This window comes from Aotus nancymaae, unplaced genomic scaffold, assembly GCF_030222135.1.
Source record: "Aotus nancymaae isolate 86718 unplaced genomic scaffold, 86718_ANA_hifiasm-v0.15.2.pri h1tg000051l, whole genome shotgun sequence".
Taxonomy (NCBI): Eukaryota; Metazoa; Chordata; class Mammalia; order Primates; family Aotidae; genus Aotus; species Aotus nancymaae.
The window spans coordinates 7,707,244-7,729,350 of record NW_026988465.1 but is presented as its reverse complement, the minus strand read 5'-3'; the positions used below and the strand labels follow the sequence as shown (position 1 = coordinate 7,729,350).

The window sequence follows — 22,107 nt, the reverse complement described above, 5'->3', positions numbered from 1 at the left end:
TGCAGTGGCACAATCTTGGCTCACTGCAAACTTTGCCTCCTAGGTTCAAGTGATTCTCCTGCCTCAGCCTCCCAAGTAGCTGGGATTACAGGTGCCCGACACCATGCCCAGCTAATTTTTGATTTTTAGTAGAGATGAGTTTTTGCCATGTTGGCCAGGCTGGTCTTGAACTTTTTACCTCAGGTGATCCACCTGCCTTGGCGTCCCAAAATGCTGGGATTACAGGCGTGAGCCATGGCACCCGGCCTGAGTCTGGCTTCTTATTAAACTTGCCAATCTTGTGACATGCCTACTGGATATGCACATGAATGGATCTCATTGGCACTCCACAAGGACACTTTGTTATCGGTGTAGTGCTGAGTTGGTTTTGTTTTCAATTGCTTTTCTTGTTTTTAAATTATTAGTTATTATTAGACTTGCAATTTAATTTGTTATAGCCTACTTGGCTAACACTAACCCTAGACTGCAGAGGTGTATGTTTGGCTCAGCAATATTTGGGTCTATAATGTTTCCATGTAAGGCATCTATCACTTAAGGTAAAGCACATATTTTCCTAAAACTTACTTGTACGGTGTCACTTCATTGGTGATGAATCTGCTATTTGAATAACTTGCGTCATGCTCTCAGAGTAAGAGTAACACTATTTTTTTTTTTTTTTTTTTTGAGACGGAGTTTCACTCTTGTTACCCGGGCTGGAGTGCAATGGCGCGATCTCGGCTCACCAAAACCTCCGCCTCCTGGGTTCAGGCAATTCTCCTGCCTCAGCCTCCTGAGTAGCTGGGATTACAGGCACATGCCACCATGCCCAGCTAATTTTTTGTATTTTTAGTAGAGACGGGGTTTCACCATGTTGACCAGGATGGTCTCGATCTCTTGACCTCGTGATCCACCCACCTCGGCCTCCCAAAGTGCTGGGATTACAGGCGTGAGCCACCGCGCCCAGCGAATAACACTATTTCTGTATTAATGATTTATGTGCAGGTTTATTGTGTATCCGGCCAGGACTAGGGTCAAGTGACAAGGTGTTAACTCTCGGGGTCTTGTGAGTGCTGATCCTGAATGTGAACACCTTCTTGAGTTTTAAACCCCAGGTGTTTCACATGTCTCATCCTAATCTTGACCTTGTGGTCCATTACAAAATCCTATACATAAGGCCATAAAAAGGTAAATCATTCAAGGCTGGGCACGGTGGCTCACACCTGTAATCCCAACACTTTGGGAGGCTGAGGTGGGTGGATCACCTGAGGCCAGGAGTTCAAGACCAGCCTAGCCAACATGGTGAAACCCCATCTCTACTAAAAATACAAAACAAAATTAGCCAAGTGTGGTGGCATGCATGTGTAGTCCCAGCTATTCCAGAGGCTGAGGCAGGAGAATTGCTTGAACCTGGGAGGCAGGGGTTTCAGTGAGCTGAGATCACACCACTGCACTCAGCCTGGGCAATAGAGTGAGACCATCTCAAAAAAAAAAAAGTCATTCATAAACGTTGTTAACATGAGTTTCAGAATCCATTTCTCAAATTCTTTGTTGAAGAATTTGGGAATAAGAAGTAAAGTTGGGCCGAGTCTAATCACATTGTTCCTTAAAAACAGAGAAACTTTCCCGCCGTGGTCAGAGGGAGATGGGATGAGGGAAGAATGGTTAGAGAGATGCAATGTTGTTAGGTTTGAAGATGGAGAAAGGTGACCAGGAGCCAAAGAATGTGGGCAGCCTCTAGAAGCTAGAAAAGATGAGGAAACATGCTCCCTAGACCCTCCCGTTAGGACTGCAGCCCTGCCAATGCCTTGAATTTAGTCCAGTGAGACCCACGTCAGACTTCTGACCCATAGAAGATCATAAATTTGTGTTAAAACAGCCACTGAAGCCAAGTGCTATGGCTCATGCCTGTAATCCCAGCACTTTGAGAGGCCAAGGCGGGCAGATCACCTGAGGTCAGGAGTTCAAGACCAGCCTGGCCGATGTGGTGAAACCCTGTCTCTACTAAAAAAAATACAAAAATGAGCTGAGTGTGGTGGTGTGCACTGTAATCCCAGCTACTCTGGAGGCTGAGGCAGGAGAATGGCTTGAACCCCCACAGGTGGAAGTTGTAGTGAGCCTAGATCGCGCCCTTGCACTCCAGCCTGGGTGACAAGAGTGAGACTCTGTCTCACAAGCAAGCAAGCAAACAAACAAAAAAACCCAGACACTGAGTTTTTGTCCATCCGTTAAAACAGCCATATGAAACTAACACACCTCCTGAGATAAATGAACATTTCGAGTATTGTTTTTTGGTTTTTATATATACTGCAGCTTGGTGGGCTGGAGCGTGGGGATCTGGGTTTACTATTTGAGGTGTGAATAGCAGTTCCAGAATCCCCACTTGTTCTAATGAGCAAACAAGCTGCTTTCAGGTGGAAAGACCCCAGGGCCTCCCTTGGTGCTGCAGTGCCCGCCGTGGCGGGCTTGAAGTGCTTGAAGCAGGAAAGTAATCTTACTGAATTCTGATGCTACAGTTGTTGCCACCAAAGCTGTTAACTGGATATCGTTGCTGAAACTCAAGGCCATGTGGAAAGGTGTGTCTATTCTGGTGGGAGCCAGAGTTCACTGCTACTTTCCGAAGCCCATAACCTCTATTTGAATGAAAGAGGGTCTATCACATAAATTTAAAAACCGTTTTCAAGAGCTAAACAAAAATTTGAATCTTCTGATTGAAAGTGCCCCCCTTTTGTGTTGTTTGTTTGTTTTTAACTTGATGTGGAGTCTTACTATGTTGCCCAGGCTGGCCTTGAACTTCCTCAGCCTCCTGAGCAGCTGTTATTATAGGCATGTAACACTGAGACTGGCTTTGAAAGTACCTATTGAGTGCCAGTTAATTTTTAAAAGAGATCCACACATTAGATATTTTCTGATAAAATTTCAAGTCCTCAAAGTCAAAGAAAAAAATCCTAAAAGGTTATATAGAGCATAGATTATCTAGCAAAGGAAAAGATCTAATCAGTAACAGAGTTTTCATTAGTGACATTTGATACTAAAAGTGATCAGAGCAAAGTTCCAAGGGAGATTACCTTAAATTCAGAATTATGTACCAACAAATCTATCATTCAAGAGTGAAAACAAATGTAAGAACTTTCAGAACATTTATTAATAATTACCCAAGGATGTAGTCTAATTGTATAAAATATTAATTTAAGAAAGAGATAAGTGGAATGTAAAAAAATAGCAAGCAGAGAAATAAGTTAAAGTCAAAGTTAAGTAGTTGTTTTCATCACTTTGATGCTGATGGTAATCGTGAAGAAATTGCCTAAGCATTGCCTAAAAAGTAGAGCCAAAGCCCAGTCGCACTGGGCTTCTCAGGGCGTGGGGTTTTATAGGCAGTGGAGGTAGTTGATTGGTTATTAGGGAAACAAAGAGAAGACAGTTTCATTGGTTAGAGGGAGTCAGGGCGCCGATGGGGCGAGCTGCCATTGGTAACCAGGCGGGGCTATTGGTGGGTCAACTGGCTGAGGAGGTCCGTGTTGAGCTGCCATTGGGCAAGTCTTTGGCGGGATTTTAAATTTTGGCGGGGTTGAGTGTGGAATGCCGAGGTGGATGTGGGGAGCCTGCATGGAGAGGCCAGATGCTGAGTAATGAGTCTGGAATGATGACATCGTTATCAGGCACGGAGAGGGATGGGTGTGTCCATTTGGCTCCCAGCGAGGCAACCGGCCTTACAGTCTCAGGTTAGGGCAGGCTTTCTTAGAGAAGGCTTAAAATGCATAGACCATTATAGTACCAGGATGGCTGGAGTAAGATAAGGGAGGAGGTGCAAACTGGGTGTGGTAGCTCATGCCTGTATTCCCAGCACTTTGGGAGGCCAAAGCACTTTGGAAGCTCAAAGACCAGCTTGAGCTACATAGGGAGACCCTGTCTTTACAAAAAATTAAGATAAAGTTAGCCAGGTATGGTGGCATACACCTGTGGTCCCAGCTACTTGGGAGGCTGAGGCAGGAGAATCACTTGAGCTCAGGAGGTTAAGGCTGCAGTGAGCTGTGATTGCACCATTGCACTCGAGCCTGAGCGACAGAGTGAGAGGCTGTCCACCCTGCTGCCCTGCAACAAAACAAAACAAAACAAAACAAAAAAGAAAGAAAAGGAAAAGGAAAGAGGCCCAAGGTGAGGAGGGATGGACAGAAGAGTTGGGCAGATCCTGTGGCAACCTGCAGGCTTTAATGAGTTAAAGACTTTTTGGCAAAGTGGCAAAAGTACTTGAAGCAGGAAAGTAATTTTGTCAAATTTGTGATTTTTTTTTTTTAGACAGATTCTTGCTCTGTTGCTCAGGCTGGAGGGCAATGGTGCGATCTTGGCTCACTGCAACCTCTGCCTCCTGGGTTCAAGCAATTCTCTGCCTCAGCCTCTTGAATAGCTGGGATTACAGGCACCCACCACCATGCCCAGCTAATTTTTGTATTTTTAGTAGAGACAGGATTTCACCATCTTGGTTAGGCTGGTCTTGAACTCCTGACCTCGTGATCCACCTGCCTTGGCCTCCCAAAGTGCTTGGATTACAGGCATGAGCCACTGCACCTGGCCAAATTTGTGTTTTTAAATATTAGACTGGCTGCAATGAGTTGCAAGGGGATGGGGAGATATTAGGGGACAATTCAGGAAGTAGTTGCAACAGAGCAAATGATGAGGATGGCATGCATTGGAATGATTGCAGAGTGAATGGTAAGAATAGAATGTTACAAGATAAAGACAGGATATAGACTCAGCAGAACCTGGTGCTTGTTTGGATTTGTGGACTGAGGGAGGAGTTGGGGTCATCTTGGGATATGTTGATTTTAAGGACCCAGTGAGACACCCAAGAGGAGAGGTTGAGAAACCAGTTGAACATGTGTGTTTGGAACTTTAAAAATGTGTTTGAACTCCAGGTTTAAATTTGGAATTATTGTGTATAGATAGTAATTAAGGTTATAAGGGTGACGAGAACACTTAGAACAGGGCATACACTCTGACCCTTGGGCGGGCTATATGTTTCTGTATAGCCCACAAGCTAAGAATTGTCTTTATATGTTTGAATGGTTAGGGAAAAAAAATCAAAAGAATAATAATATTTTCTGACATGTGTTAATTAATGAAATTCAAATTTTGTGTCTGTAAATGAAGTTGTGTAGGAACATGGCCATACCCATTCATTTGGCAGCTTTCAAACTGTGTGGCTATGATACAGACCTAGAGATAGTGTAGTCTGTGGAGCCTAAAATATTTGTTGTGTGGCCCTTTTGCAGACACTCTGCTGACCCTTGACTTAGACAAAGATCATATCATGATGAGTGAATAGGGCTTTAGACCACTTTCTGATAAGTGTCCACATCAATGGTTTATTAAAGGATAATGAACTGACAAAAGAAACTAAGAAGTTGCCAGCGAATTAGGAGAACCAGGCGTGGCTCAAGGGTGACCAGTTGATTTATTGACACAGAGGTCGTTAATGTCCTTTGGAGGTTATTTGAAAGAAGAGGTCAAGGGAGGAAGAGTGACAGAATGGAGATGAGCTAGGCTGAGGAGAAAGGCATATACGAGGAACAGGAGGAATTGGAGATGGCAGCTGTTGACAGCTCCTTCTAGAACTGTGGCTGGATGACAGGAGATGAAGCGTCTTAGGGAATATAAAGGCCTAAGGCAGAGTAATTTGTCTTTTGTTTTTATTAAGATGGAAAAGACTTGAATATATCTAAAGGCAAAAAGAAAGAAGCCCTTAGAACAGAATAGAATGAAGATTTAGAGAGAAAGGATCATCATTTGTACAAGTTTCCTGAGATAGAATTTTCCTTGAACATGGGTAGGTTTTGCTTATTTCAAGATGTGCATAAATAGACTCTTTCTCACCAGGTGCAGTAGCTCATGCCTGTAATTCCAGCACTTGAGAGGCCGATGCAGGGCAGGAGTTCGAGACCAGCCTGGCCAACATGATGAAACCCAGTATCTACTAAAAATACAAAATTAGCCTGGTGTGGTGGTGGATGCCTGTAGTTACAGCTACTTGGGAGACTGAGACATGAGAATCGCTTGAACCCAGAAGGCGAAGGTTGCAGTGAGCCAAGATTGTGCCATTGCACTCCACCCTGGGGATCAGAGCAAGACTCTTTGTCTCAAAAAAAAAAAAAAAAAATTCTCTCAGCGTACAAATTTTTTTAAATCAATCTCCACATCACCCTTGTTTCTTCTGGTTCAACCTTTCAGATTTCTTTTTGTCATTTCCTTAATGAGGCCTAATTGTCTCACCTGTCCCCACCAATCTAAATTAGACCTCAATTGTCTGAATAAATGAGGAGATGCAGAGCACAAATAAGGAAATATTTTGGCCAGGCTCAGTGGCTCCTGTCTGTAATCCTGACACTTTGGGTGGCCAAGGTGAGAGAATTGCTTGAGACCAGGAATTTGAGACCAGCCTGGGCAACATAGTGAGACCCTGTCTCTACTAAAGAAAAAAAATATATATAAATGTATAATATTTGTACTATGAAATATATATAGTTATTTTACAGACACACATATATATATGTAAAATAAAATCACTATCCTGGCGTGGTGGTGTACACCTGCAGTCTTAGCTACTCAGGAAGCCGAGGTGGGAGGATCTCCTGAGCTCAGGAGTTAGAGGTTGCAGTGAGCTGTGATGGCACTACTGCACTCTAGGCTGGGTGATAGAGCGAGACCCTCTCTCAAAAAAAAGAAAGAAAAAGAGAGAAAGAGAAAAAGAAAGAGAGAGAGAGAAAGAAAAGGAGGAAAGAAAAGGAAGATTGATTTCGACCTTGGATGGAAGGATTCTTCAAGAAGAAAGAATGTATACAAACGCAGGCAGACAGCTGAGAGAGTTTCCATCTGTCTTCTCTGTTTTGTGTTGCTATAACAGAATACTACAGACTGGGTAATTTATAAACGGTAAAAGTTTATTAGGCTCACAGTTCTGGAAGCTGGGAAGTCAGAGATCAAGGGGCTGCACCTGCTGAGGGACTTTATGCTGCATCATCCCATGGTGGAAGACAGAAAGCCAAGAGAGCAAGAGAGGGTGGAGCTCACTTTTATAACCAACCCACTCTCAAGATAACTAACCCACCCCCATGATAATGACATGAATCCACTCATGATGGCAGAGGCCTCCTGACCTAATCACCTTTATTAGGCCCACCTCCCAACACTATTGCATTGGAGATTAAGTTTCTAACTCGTGAACTTTGGGGAATGCATTCTAATCATAGCACCATCTGTTTGCCTGTGTTTGCTCTGTGAACTTGGAGGCAAGACCATCTGTAGAAAGTGAGGTTGGTAGGGCAGGCTGGAGGTTTGAGAAGACTGGAGAAAGTCTGAAGTAGTTGTTGCTATAGTGGAAATGTGTGACAATCAGATCATCGTAGCAAGATCCTGGCTGGAATTGAGGGCCCAGTTGAAGCGATAGGTTGAGAACATACAGATATAATGTTCTGCTTGACTGTGCAATTTCTGCGCTAATACTCAGCGGTCTAAACAGAGATGATGGCTATCTGAATCCGTTATAGGACTGTGGATTTCCAAATCGGTACAACCAAAAGACAAAGGGGCAAAAAGAATGTTTGCAAAAACAGAGATTGGCAGTAGGTATTATGAATAGCAACTAAAAAGAAGCTAGGAAGAGATGAATGGAGGAGGGGAAGGTAGAGGGAGTGAAACGTGTAAAATGAGGATGGTGGTTAGTTATGCAAGCTGCAAGGGGATGAGGGAAGTGGTTACATTAAATCAGATTGGGGCAATAGGCAGGTTTGGGGGATGTTTGTAAAAGTTTCTTTAAACATAATAACATCCTTATACTAGAAAAGAAATGTCAGGTTTAGAAATGGAAAAATTGTCTATGCTGTCATGAGATGTGGCCAGAAGTAATTGCTTCATATCAAACAGTCTGGTTTGAACCTTCATTTCACTACTTGTTAGCTGTGTGACAATGTCTGCTTCTGTAAAAAAAAAAAAAATCATAGGGCCTATATCATGGGAATTTCATGATGATGAACTGAGACAGTCTTCAGAAAGCACTTAGCACAGTGCCTGGCACATACTAAGAATTCAATAAATGTTAATTATTGATGTTGCTGATGCTATTACAGGTTCAGTAACCCTGATTCTGTAATGCTTGGCCCCAGAAGTGTTTTATATTTTGGATTTTTTTCAGATTTTGGAATATTTGCATTATGCTTACTGGTTGAGGATCCCAACCAAATTTTGGATTTGGTTGAGCATCCCAAATCCAAAATCTGAATTCTTAAATGTTCCAATGAGCATTTCCTTTGAACATCATGTTAGTGCTCAAAAAATTTCAGATTTTGGAGCATTTGGATTTTGGAGTTTTGGATTTGGGATGTTCAAACTATACTTGGAACCAAATCATTATCTCAAGTCCTTTAGTGTGTGTGTGAGATGGAGACTCACACTAATCGCCCAGGCTGGAGTGCAGTGGCATGATCTCAGTTCACTGCAACCTCCACCTCCCAGGCTCGAGCCATCCTCCTATCTCAGCCTCCTGAGTAGCTAGGACTACAGGCGCACACCTCTGTGCTTAGCTAATCAAGTCCTTTAATCTAACAACAATCTTGGGCCTCCAAAGTGACTCTTTTGTACATATGCAGCTGATTCTGAGTAACTTTGATTTATCTTGGAATATAAACATGAATTCTATGGGAGTCACACTGACCTTGTAGTTAGTCACAAACGTGGCCCCGAAGCCTTGTGACCAGCATTGCTGTAGTTTGTGAAATATTGGATTGTAAATTTTTTCTTATAAACAAGATCACTAGTACAAAATTAAATTTAATATTTTAAATGTTTAATTTGATAGACTAACAAAAAGAGCTGGAAAAGATACTACTTATTCATATTGTTATCCAGATGTTTACTGTTGCCTGTAAGGGAAGTACATTCGCTCAACAGAGATTATTTAATTCAACCATGTATAAGGAATTAAGGGCATTGAATAAGACTGAGCCTTTTCTAAATGTAAGGTTCTTTGAACTGGCTGCACCAATGCCACACCCTAAATCGAGCCATGGCAACCTCCGTGACCTACACGTATACCTCTTGATGGCCTCACAGAATTAGAAAATCTGAAGTAACTGGAAGACCATGAAAAGGGGAAGAATCATCAACCCCGAGCCTAATTAACTTGAGACAATCTTCTGTTGTTCCTTATTCCCACTCCAATTGATAAGGCAATTGGACTTTGTAACCGACCTTGGTCAACCTCATGACTCCAGACCCTACGACCCCCTCTCAGCTTGCAAAAACTGCCCTAAACTGTAACTTCTGTAACTTCCTACTGCCTACCCCAAACCTATAAAGCCAACTCCTATCCCACTGCCCTCCGCTAATTCTCTTTTCTGACAGCCTGCCCACACCCCAGTGAATAGACAGCCATGTTGCTCACACAAAGCCTGTTTGGGGTGGGGGAGTCTTTTCATTCAGAGCACAAGTTTTAACACTAAAAGGATTCCCAACCTGGATATGAAGAGAAACAGACATTAGATAAGATGTGAGAAATCTAATCAAAGAGGAAAAATAAAAGTGATAAGGAAGTAGAGGGAAAGAAAGATTAATTCTGCCTGGGACAGTCAGAGAAATGAATCTCTGTCCTTAGATCTATTTATTTTAAGCCTACTCAAATATCTCAATGGTTCCTTCCTGGCCAGGGCAGTGTGACATGAATGGAGAGGAAGGATCTGATCCAACACATGCTCCTGGTTTAGAAACTAACAGGAATGTGGGAGTCATTGAAAAGGGAAGAACGTAGGATGTTTCAGAAGATTCTGCCTTGAATTAAGACAGATGGAGAAGGGAGGGTGAGAAGTTTAAGAGCAAGCGAGGGAATTCTCCTGTTCAAGGGCCAGTTGAAAGAAGTGCCTCTGGGCCAGGCATGGTGGCTCATTCCTGTAATCCCAACACTTTGGGAGGCTGAGGGCAGGTGGATCACTTGAGGTCCAGAGTTCAAGACCAGCCTGGGCAACATAGTGAGATCCCATCTTTACAAAAGTAAAAAAATTAGCCAAGCATGGTGGTGTGCACCTGTAGTCCCCGTTTGTTGGGAGGATCAGTTGAGCTGGGGAGGTTGAGGCTGCAGTGTGCTGCGATCGTGCCACTGTACTTCAGCCTGGGTGACAGAGTGAGACCTGCCTCAAAGAAGAGAAAAGAAAGAAAAAGAGTGCATCTGCTAAAGCCAGTTTTTATTTTTTAATTTATTTTTATTTTTTATTGAAGACGGGGTTTCACCATGTTGGTCAGGCTGGTCTTGAACTCCCGACCTCAGGTGATCCGCCCACCTTGGCCTCCAAAGTGCTTGGATTACAGGCGTGAGCCACTATGCCTGGCCAAAGCCAGTTATTAATTGCACTCACCTAAAAGTGAGACAGACATTATACGCATTCTGATCCCATGCAACATGAAGCTCTCAGCATCCCCCAGAAAGCCCTCTTGCCTTCCTGGCTAATTAAACCATAATTCAATCAAGGTTTTACATCTAATTTCCAGTCTATGGAATATATATGGGATACAGAAACAAGTTAAAATCAAAACAAGAAGGCAGTCAGCCACATCACAAATGTGAGATGTTCTACTAAGCCAAAAGATCTATTCTAGAAGAAAGGAAAGAAAGATTTAAGAGACATTATGAACACATTCCATGAGTGGAACTTGTTTAGATCGTTCTTTCTTTTTTTTTTTTTTTAAGACGGAGTTTCGCTCTTGTTACCCAGGCTGGAGTGCAGTGATGCGATCTCGGCTCACCGCAGCCTCCGCCTCCTGGGTTCAGGCAATTCTCCTGCCTCTACCTCCTGAGTAGCTGGGATTACAGGCACGCGCCACCATGCCCAGCTAATTTTTTGTATTTTTAGTAGAGACGGGGTTTCACCATGTTGACCAGGATGGTCTCGATCTCTTGACCTCGTGATCCACCCACCTCGGCCTCCCAAAGTGCTGGGATTACAGGCGTGAGCCACCACGCCCGGCCTCAGATCCTTATTTCAATAAACCAACTGAGTAACATTTTTTAGACAATTTGAGAAATAAGAATTTAAATAGGTTACTCAATTACAGATGGTTCCTGACTTACAATGATTTGACTTAGGATTTTTAGACTTTAGGATGGTGCAAAAGCAATCCGCATTCAGTGGAAACCATACTTTGGCCATAAACCACTGTATTTTTTTTTTTTTACCTCCAGGACAATATTCAGTAAATTACATGAGATAATAGACTAGACTTTGTGTTAGATGATTTTGCCCAACTGTAGGCTAATGTAAGTGTTCTGAGTATGCTTAAGGTAGGCTAGCTATGATATATTCAGCAGGTTAGGTGTATTAAATGCATTTTTGACTTACAATATTTTTAACTTACAATGGATTTGAGAGGCATCTATATATTAAAGAACTATTGTTAATTTTGTTATAGGTGTTAGCAGCATTATGTTGGGTGAGAAATGTCTGAAATGTCTATTTTTTTCTTTTGAGATGCACAAGAAAGTATTTAAGGATGAAATGACATAATGGCTTAGATTTGGTTTAAAATATTCCAGTTAAAAAATGCGGAGAACAATAAATGAAACAAGCGTAGCATTATATGGATGACTGTGAAAGTTGACTGATGGGCTTATGGAGGTCCATCGTACTATATTTTTGAAGTATGTTTGGAAGTTTTATATTTAAACATTAAAAATAAGTTGTATCAGAGAAAAATATGTATTGGGAACTGAGGAGAGGAGATGGGGCTAATGATAGAAACACAGATTTGAGAAGATGTCCCAAGGCGGAGTACTTGGTGTGCTTGATATGCCCATACTGTTTAAAGTGGACAGCTGCAGCTTTATAGCACCCATCAGGGTGACACTGAAGGACAGTGGTAAAAGGAAATTCTCAGGCCAGACATGGCGGCTTACACCTGTAATCCGAGCACTCCGGGAAGCCGAGGTAGGTGGATCACTTAAGGCCAGGAGTTCTAAACCAGTCTGGCCAACATGGCGAAACCCAGTCTCTACTAAAAATACAAAAATTAGCTGGGCATGGTGGCACATGCCTGTGGTCCCAGCTACTCAGGAGGCTGAGGCAGGAGAATCACTTGAACCCAGAAGGCAGAAGTTGCAGTGAGCCAAGAAGGCAACGCTACACTCCAGCCTAGGTGATAAAGCAAGACTCTATCTCAAAAACAAAAGAAAAGAAAATTCTCTAGTAGTCAGATCTTTGACTAGTTCATTGGTAGTCTGTCTACTTTGGAGAGACAGTTGGTTAGACACACAGCTCTATACTCATTACATGAGCAGTTGCATAGTTGGTCTTGATGTTAGACTTGGAAAAAACAGGACTGAAAGACTGGTGAACGGGAAGTCTGGGGAAGAATAAGCACAAACTGTGAAGATATTTGTGTCCCATGTGAATTCTCACCAGACAGCATTCACTACAGAGGAAGAAGAGAAAGCTTTTGATTAGCAGGTTAAACAAATGACACACTCTCTGTATATCAGCCAGCCACTTTCCCCAGAAAACCCAGTGCTTCCTCAATGGGCCCATGAACAAAGTGGCTATGGTGGCAGAGATAGAAGCTATGTATGAGCTTGATAGTATGGACTTTTCTTTACCAAGGCTGACCTGGCCAATGCTACTGAGTGCCGAATCTGCTAACAGCAGAGACCAACACTGAGCACTGAAATGGCAGTTTTCTAAGGGGACCAATCAGCTGTCAGGTGGCTGGTTGATTATGCTGGATCTCATTCATCATTGAAAGAATAGAGATTTGCCTTCATTAGAGTAGACACACATTCTGAATATGGATCTGACTTCCCTACCCACAGTTGTTCTGATAGCACCACTATCCATGGACTCACAGAATGATTTGTTTTTTTTTGTTGTTGTTTTTTGTTTTTTCTTTTCTTGAGACAGAGTCTTGCTCTGTTATCCAGGCTAGAGTGCCATGGCGAGATCTCAGCTCACTGCAACCTCCAACTCCTGGGTTAAAGCAATTCTCCTGCCTCAGCCTCCCGAATAGCTGGGATTACAGGTGCCCACCACCATGCCTGGCTAATTTTCATATTTTTAGTAGAGACAGGGTTTCACCATGTTGGCCAGGTTAGTCTTGAACTCCTGATCTCAGGTGATCCACCTGCCTTGGTCTCCAAAAGTGCTGGGATTACAGGTCTGAGCCACCATGCCCGGCCTCACAAAATGACTTATTTGTGATCAAGTCACTCTGTACAATGATAAGAAAACTAATTCTTATCCTTCTTATCAAGGAACTCATTTGATACAAAGAAAGCATGTTCAGTTGGCTCATGTCCATAGAATTAACAATTCTCAACACATATCTCATCAACTGGAAGTGTCTGGCCTTGTTGAAATCTGTAAGGGCTTACTGAAGGCTCAGTTCTAGATGCAGTTGGGAGACAACTCCCTGAAAGAATGGATCTTTCTCTTTCCAAAGTAGACTACCACATGTATGACTTGAAGTACTGCTTATAAGAGGATTTTCCTTCACCGCTGTCCTTGGGTGCCATATATACTTTGTCTAAGGATACAGTACATGCTTTGAACCAGAGACCTCTCCTATGGTGCTATCTTCTCTATGGCTAGAACACAAGGGTCTGGGAATCCAGGACCAAAAGTGGGAGTGGCTCAGAAAAACCCATGCACAGAATTTTGCTTCCTATTCTTACAACTTTGGGCTCTGCTGATCTGAAAATCTTAGTTTCTAAGGAGGGAAATGCTGTCACCAGGAGGCATAACAGTGGAGCCATTGAATGCAAAGATGAGGTTGCCACTAGGCCATTCTGAACTGCTCACCCCACTTAACCAGCAGGGAGAAATAACTTTACTGGCTGGAGTGATTGATCCAAGTCTTCAAGAGGAAAATGCATGCTCAGCGGAGGCAAGGTGGGCTATGGAATTCTCTGGGGGGCATCTCTTAGTACTTCCATGCTTAATAGTAAAGGTTAATGGAAAACTACAGCAACCAAAAAGAGACAAGACTACTGAAGACTCATACACTGCAGCAAAGATGATTTGGGTCACCCCACCAGGTAGAGAAACCTGACCAGCTGAGGTCTGGGTGAGGCAAGGGAGATCTGGAATGGGAAGTGGAAGAAGAGAGTCATAGATATGACTTTATTTGATTTTATAATTGGTCTTGTGACCAATTATAAAAGTGAAGACTATAGTAGCTTTGTGCATTTTCATTTTGCTTGTATGTATTTATATATGCTAACCATTCCTAATTTTCCTTCTTTCTATTATATACTGGTTGTGGGAGGTTAACTCTGTAATTTATTCTTTAGGTAACAGAATATTCTGTTGGACTGAGGAATTAATTCATATAGCCAGCGATGGATACGATGACTTTTGAGACTGAGTGTCTCCTAGTGTTAGGGAAAGTATGAGAACTTCTCCACTTGCACAAAGGGTAGATGTGTCCCAGTTAGAAAGAGAGTTGTTTTGTTGTTATATAGAATTCCAAATTCTTGTAGGGATATAAATGGAAACAATAGCCAAAGGGGTGGACTGTGCCAGTTACTAACTTGTTGCCTTTCAGCTGTAAATGTTTTTTGTGATGATGGAGCTGGATCTTGTAAACTGTAAACATTTCTTCTTTGCCAGCTGACAGTTGTTGTTAGAAAGCCAGGAGAAGGGCCAGGCATGGTGGCTCATGCCTGTAAATAAATAAACATCACCTGAGGTCATGAGTTCGAGACCAGCCTGGCCAACATGGGGAAACCCCATCTTTACTCAAAATACAAAAATCAGCTGGGCATGGTGGTGGGCACCTGTGATCTGAACTACTCAGGAGGCTGAGGCAGGAGAATTGCTTGAACTCTAAAGGTGGAGGTTGCGGTGAGCCTAGATTGAGCCATTGCACTCCCTAGCCTGGGTAACAGAGCAAGACTCTGTCTCAAAACAACAACAATAAAACAATAACAACAAACAACAAAAAAAAGAAAGTCAGGAAGACGCTGTGAGAGGAAGGGGCTTCTCTCTTCCTGGTTCTGATGGCTTTTTTCTTTCTAGTTCTGGGAGCTTATACTGCCAGGCTTCCTAGCTAAGTTTGGCAGCACCTCAGAGGGCAGATTCCCAGTGAGTTTCAGTGACACTCCTATGGGTGGCTTCCCAGTAAATTTCATAGCAGCACCCCAGTGAGGCTGGAGGGCATCCTGTTGTGTTTGCCTTTAGCAAATTTTGCAGGCATTCCAGCAGGCAGCTTCCTAGAGAATTCTATTGGATGGCTTCCCAGAAAATCTCAGTGGCTTCCCCATTTCCAGAGGGCTTCCCATCAATTTGCAGTGGGAGCCTAGGAAGCTTTCTAGTCAATTTTGCAGGTGTCCCAGCAGGTGACTGAGTCTTGCTGGAACCTCAGTTGATGGTTTCCTGCTTGCCAGCGCCAGCCTGTGGCACCTCAATAAACTTCTTGGCCTGTGGTGGTACTCAGCCACACCTTCTGATGAATTCTGTACCTCAGCCTTGGGGAGAAAGAACCCCTTCCAAGTTCCTTGGGTATCCTGCCTTAGCCTTAGAAGTGTGGCTTTTTCCTTTGTCTGCTGTTGCTGTATTCTTTAGGGTTCTAGTTACCCATGAGTAATCAATCCCCTATTACTAGGTACTTTTTTATATTAAATTTTCTCTATTCACCGTGTAAGTGGGGTTTCTGTCTCCTTACCGGACCCTGATTAGTACACAAATTAAAAATGAGAAAAGATAGATAAAAAACTAAAATCAAAGTAAGTCATGATGCCAGTATTTTAGAAAGTTTAATTCAGGGCAAAAAGCATCAAATGTTATAGCATGCAACATAGTGAAGATAGAATACTCATTGGTATCACTGCACCAATAACAGCAACAATCTTCATGAAGCTAAAACTTCAAAAGAGAAACAAAGTTCTAGTAGGCTTAAATTTCCTTTAATTAAGCATTGACAGCGCCAATAAACAGATTATAAGAAAGTTATAATACCTAAAGCATACTAAATAAGGTATATTAATTTATATGAATATATGTAGAATTTTATACCTTGAAAACCAAGAATACACATTTTTTTCAAGTGTCCATAAAACATTTGCTAAGACTAATATAAGATGCGGCCACAGAGCAAACAACTTTCCCAAAGTAGAAATAATACAGATAACATTCTGTGATCAATGGAATAAAAGAGAAAAATTAAATACTAATGTAAACACACATATGCACACACACACACAACAGAAATTTCTAAAATGCCACCTGAAACTTGAAAAAAACCTTTTTTTCGGCTGGGTGCAGTGGCTCACACCTGTAATCCCAGCACTTTAGGAAGCCAAGGTGGAAGGATCATGAGGTCAGGAGTACAAGACCAGCATAGCCAACATGGTGAAACCCCATCTCTACCAAAAATAAAAAAACAGCCAGGTGTAGTGGCAGGTGCCTGTAATCCTAGCTACTCAGGAGGCTGAGGCAGGAGAATCATTTGAATCTGGGAGGTGGAGTTTGCAGTGAGCTGAGATTGCGCCATTGCACTCCAGCCTGGGCGATAGAGCAAGACGCCATCTCAAAACAAAAACAAAATAAAACAAAACAAAAAACACCTTTTTTTCCCCTCACCCAACTCTTTGGTCAAAGAGGAAGCTAAAATTAAAATTGTACAATATCTAGAAAATAGTAATGAAAGGCCTACTTAGAACTTACGAGAATCTCATACCTAATGCGGTGACCGGAAGAAAATTATAGCTTTAAATCATTAATAAACAAGGAAGAATAAAAAAAAGAAATAAACATTTACTTCCAAAAGTTAGAAAAAGAATACCAAAACAAAGTTCATAAAAGCAAAATGAAGAATTAATAACTGGAAATTGATAAATTTGCGAAGAAAAAAATGGCAGAACCAATAAGTGAAATCCAAATGTTGAGTCTTTGTATCAAAACAAACAAGAAACTGTTAGTTGAGCTAATTTTTTAAAGAAAAAGAGAAAAATCACAAAATAAGAATTGGTAAGTAGAAAATTAACAGCAGATAAAGAATTTCAAAGATGTATAAGAGATGCATATATTCAACTCTGCAAATAAATTTGAAAATCTAGATGAAATAAGTAATTTTCCAGGGAAATATAATTCATCAAAAATCAACTCCAGAAGGGATGAAAACTCTAAATAGACAATTTCCTTGGAAGAAGTAGAGAAAGATGCTAAAGTCTCCCCTCCCATCCCCAACAAACAAGTATACACTCACCAAACACACACCTAGAAAGTTTCTTACTACAATTAAGAATAAGAGGATCACCATTATGAATACTATTATTCTGGAAGTCATTATTAACAAATTAGATAAACAAATGAAACTTACCTTTGGAAATTAGGTTAATTTATCATTTATTTGCACATTATATAATTGAATACATGGAAAATCCAAGAGAATCGACTAGAAAACTTAAAGAATTTAGCAATATGGCTGAATTAAAAAATAATATACAAAAATCAAACTATAAGTAAAATAATCAGAAGAACATAACAGAAATTACTATCCTATTTAAAATAACTTCAAAAAATCAAACAGCTATTAAGGTTTTAAAATCTTTTTACTATGGGAAATTGCAGAGCAATAATTAACCCTGACACACCCATCTTCCAATACAAATCAACTAATCATGATTCACTTCCACATCTACCCTCAGATTATTTTGAAGCACATGTGTAAGGTCATATTTAATTCTTAAATATTTCAAGATAGATAATAAAGATAGATATAAAAGATACTATAGATTCTATGGAATATAAGATTCAACATCATAAGGAAGAGAGTTCCCAGGTAAGATAAACACTCACAATAGGCCCACAGAGAAAATGTCCAGATTGGGGCGGGCACAAGAAGCCAATAGTTGAACGTGGCCGGGTGCAGTGGCTCACACCTATAATCCCAGCACTTTGGGAGGTCGAGGCGGGTGGATGACTTGAGCCCAGGAGTTCAAGACTAGCCTGGGTGGCATGGTGAAACCCTGTCTCTACTAAAAGTACAAAAATCAGCCAGGCATGGTGGCACGTGCCTGTAGTCCCAGCTACTCAGGAGGCTGAGGCATGAGAATCGCCTGAGCCTGGGAGGCAGAGGTTGCAGTGAGCTGAGATGGCGCCAGCACTCCAGCCTGGGTGACAAAAAGAGACTGTCTCAAAAAAAAAAAAAAAGGTTGAAATAATCATAGTTACATACCAATGAGTGTGAGCATTTTGAAATAGTGGTAAGTACACATAAAAAGTAACCGAAGAAAAAAACCTGAGGTAATCATCAATCTCAGGAAAAATAAAATGTAGAGTGCGTGGCAGCTATGAACGATAGCTTCATAATTATGATCACATAAATATTGTCAGTTGATTTAAAATCACAGCATTAAAAGAAATAAGTGAAGGAAGGTTTGTGGGTAGAGGATATAAATGTTCTTAACCACTGTAGCATTTACTTAATGTATCAGGAAATGACAGTATAAGCATGTTCTTTGCATAGAAGTCACCAATAGGAGGAACAGCTAAAATATCATAGTTTCTTTTAATTAGGACTGCACATGGGGAGAAGCATGGCATAAGGCCATGAGTCTTTATTATAAGAAAGCTTTTAATAATATTTGATTTTAAAATCATAATTATATATCACCTTGATTGAAAAATAAAAATTGGCTGGGTGCAGTGGTTCATCCCTGTAATCCCAGCACTTTGGGAGGCCAAGGTGGGAGGATCACTTGATCCCAGGAGTTTCAGACCAGCCTGGCCAACGTGGCGAAACCCTGTCGCTACTGTAATTATAAAAATTAGCCTGGTGTGATGGCATACGCTTGTAATGGCAGCTACTTGGGAGACTGAGGCAGGAGAATTGCTTGAACCCAGGTTGCAGTGAGCCAAGATCACTCCACTGCTCTTTAGCCTGGGTGATGGAGGGAGACTTTATCTCAAAAAAATAAAAATTAACAAGCAAAAAAAAAAAATGAGAAAGGGAACCACACTCACCTGGAATATTGTTGAGTATAATCCAGAAATGTTCATCTGCACTGTAGGTATCCTGAGACCACTGGAGTAACTCAATGGCTATTTTATTATAAAGAGCAAAATGGACAGATTCGCTGGTAAGGGCAACATAAGTTGAACCAAAGTGGATTTTGAGTTGATGTGGAGGTGGGCTCTTCCTTTTACGCTTCTGTAGGACAAAAGCGTGTGATCTGGTTCTGTACTCTCTATGGGTATATTTGATCCTTTCAGTAGATTTCAGAACAGACACTAAATTAGGTGTAATGTTTGTCCAGTTCATCGTTTTTAAATACTGAACTATCTCCCTGTTGGTTTTTAGGGGGAAATCGTGATCACCAGTGTTAATGACATATCTCCACTGAACAGCTGATGCTATAAGATCTCTCATGCAGGCCAGGTCTGCTTGGAGCTTGGATTTGCCCCCATAAATAATGTACTCAGACTGTGAGGATATAAATGCATTTGAGAAGCACTCCAGTAATTCACTCTCAGCAATTTTGAAGTCAATCGTGGCTGCTTTATCAACATGAATACAGTAGACATTTTGAGGCATGTAAATAGCCTGAAAAAGTCGTTTAAACATATCAAAATCTTGACTGATGGTCATTACATATGCCAAAGGGAATGCAGCTTCTTCTGTGGACAAAGGAGTTGTGATATAGTGGTTCTCTAGCACATAGTAAGGGCAGGAATCTATTCCAAACGTGGATAGAGCACTTGGCAACACTTGTACCGTCTTCCCATTTAGGGCTGCGTCACAGATGGGCAGTAGGGAAAGGACTTGATATTCACCACCTGCATCATCCATTTGATCACTGTCTGGTTGACGTACACGCACGTTGTATAATACCATGACGATGATTATAGCTTGAAGAGAATGATACAAAGATAACTGCTCCAAAACTTCATTTTAGTTTTTGACACTTTGGGGTAGAAGGGTGGAGGGAAAGAATTCTTCTTTGAGAGTTAAAGAAAATAATCAATTAATAAAACATTTTTCTTCTCTACAAGTCTCTGCAATCTACAGCAGTTTATATGGAAATTCTGTCTCCTCTAAAATCCACAGCCAGTTGTGGGGAGATTTTGCCATCCAATGTTGCTAGGACCCTTCAAAACTAAATGAATGAGGGATATTAGTTGCACTCACTAATTCTATCAGTTGCACTCACTTTTCCGATCCCGTTTGCTTATTTTAATTTCTGGCAATTTCCCAGTTGAGTATCAATTCTGTGATATTTCTTACTTCTTGTTCTGTGAATGTTCTTATCCTTTAGTCAATGTATCCTCATCCAGGCTGGGCTACCAAGACTACTCAGTGTGACTCACCCTCCTTTCTGTCTTATCTACTGTAACTGGGGAACTGGGGTAAAGGGTGAGATCTCATTTCCTGTTTCTATTGTTGAATCAGCTAATCTGTCATAATTGTGTCCAGTTACATAACTCTCTATATCCACCCCACCTTTTGTGGCTAACTTCTCCCTGAGTATGCATATCTAGGTATATTCCATTAATTTCCCATCTGGCTTATCAATCCTAACCTTTTAAGCAGGAAGATCCTTCCAGATTTCTGTCCATTCAAGTAGGAGTACTTCATTAGGCAGGGCCAGGTCTTAAGAGTTTTTATTCAAAGTGGTCAGCATAGCGCCAGGCACATTTGGGCACTCAGTGGATTCTTCCAATAAATAATTGAAAGAGTGACTCATTTCCCTCATTCCTTTAGTTTTGAAGGGTCCCAACAATATTAGATGGCAAAATCTCCCCTCAACCGGCTGTGGCTTTTAGAGGAGACAGAATTTCCATATAAACTGCTGTAGATTGCAGAGGATTAGGGACTGATTTTAACATGACCCATTACTCATATATATTAATAATTTTGATTACTCATACAATTTCAAACTATTGCTTTTACAGGTAGACTCGTAGTCTCATGTGAATTTTCTAGATAACTGGAGTGCATTTCTTTATGGGCCAACTCTCTCTCTCTTTTTTTTTATTTTGAGATGGAGTCTTGCTCTGTTGCCCAGACTGGAGTGCAGTGGCACAATTTTGGCTCACTGCAACCTCCACCTCCCAGGTTCAAGCAATCCTCCTGTCTCAGCTTCCTAAGCAGCTGGGATTACAGGTGTATGCCACTATGCCCGACTGATTTTTGTACTTTCAGTAGAGACGGGGTTTCATCATATTGGTCAGGCTAGTCTCAAACTGCTGACCTCAGGTGATCTGCCCAAAGTGCTGGGATTATAGGCGTGAGCCACCATGCCCAGCCAGGCCAACTCTCTTTTAATTGTTATTAGTTTTTCTAAAAGCTAATATGTTTTCTCTGCCTTCTTTAATAAGCTATACAAAGATAAGGGCTTCTTGATGACTCCCCAAATCACATAATGAATATTATTATTATTTTAAGACAGTGTCTCTCTCTGTCATCCAGGCTGGAATACAGTGGTGCGATCACAGCTCACTGCAACCTCAACCTTCTGGGCTCAAAGGATCTTCCTGCCTCAGCCTCCTGAGTAGCTGGGACCATGGGCATGTGCCACTTTGTCTAACTAAATTTTTTTTTTTGGTAGAGATGGGGTCTTGCTATGTTTCCCAGGCTGTCTCAAACTCCTGAGTTCAAGCAATCCTCCTACCGCAGTCTCCCAAAGTGCTGGGATTACAGATGTGAGTTGTGGTGCCAGGCCTACTATTTTCTATTAGAAATTCTGTCCTCTAGTGCACTCTACATATGCTTTGCATTTGTAGCCACTTTTATCTCTTTTTCCTTCCTATCTCTTTTATCTCTTTTTCTTGCTTTTTCTACAACATTGATGATGACAATGACAACAAAACAACAACAAACTCATTGAGTTGTTTCTAGAAGCCAGCCACTGTACTAAATTTCATGTCCAATTGTAACCCCCAGTGTTGGAGGAGGAGCCTGGTGGGAGGTGATTGGATCATGGGGCGGAGTTCTCATACATAGGTCAGCACCGTCCCCTTGGTGCTGCTCTTGTGATAGTGAGTGCATTATTGTGAGTTCTGGTAGTTTAAAAGTGGGTGGCACCTCCCTGCTCTCTCTCTTCCTCTTCCTCTGGCCACATGAAGTGCCTCACTCCCCCTTTGCCTTCTGCCATGATTGGAA

General features: G+C 41.6%; 1 protein-coding gene across 1 annotated transcript; it reads right to left on the bottom strand.

Annotated features, from left to right (window-relative positions):
* Positions 1 to 2,322: 2,322 nt before the first annotated feature.
* On the bottom strand, positions 2,323 to 20,866 carry LOC105708655 (beta-1,3-galactosyl-O-glycosyl-glycoprotein beta-1,6-N-acetylglucosaminyltransferase 6-like). The gene is given in 5 exon segments (XM_064363128.1): positions 2,323 to 2,375; positions 2,378 to 2,436; positions 2,484 to 2,609; positions 18,965 to 19,862; positions 19,865 to 20,866. Coding segments are annotated over 5 exon segments (1,167 nt in total). The 5' UTR covers positions 19,896 to 20,866.
* Between the last annotated feature and the right edge of the window lie 1,241 nt (positions 20,867 to 22,107).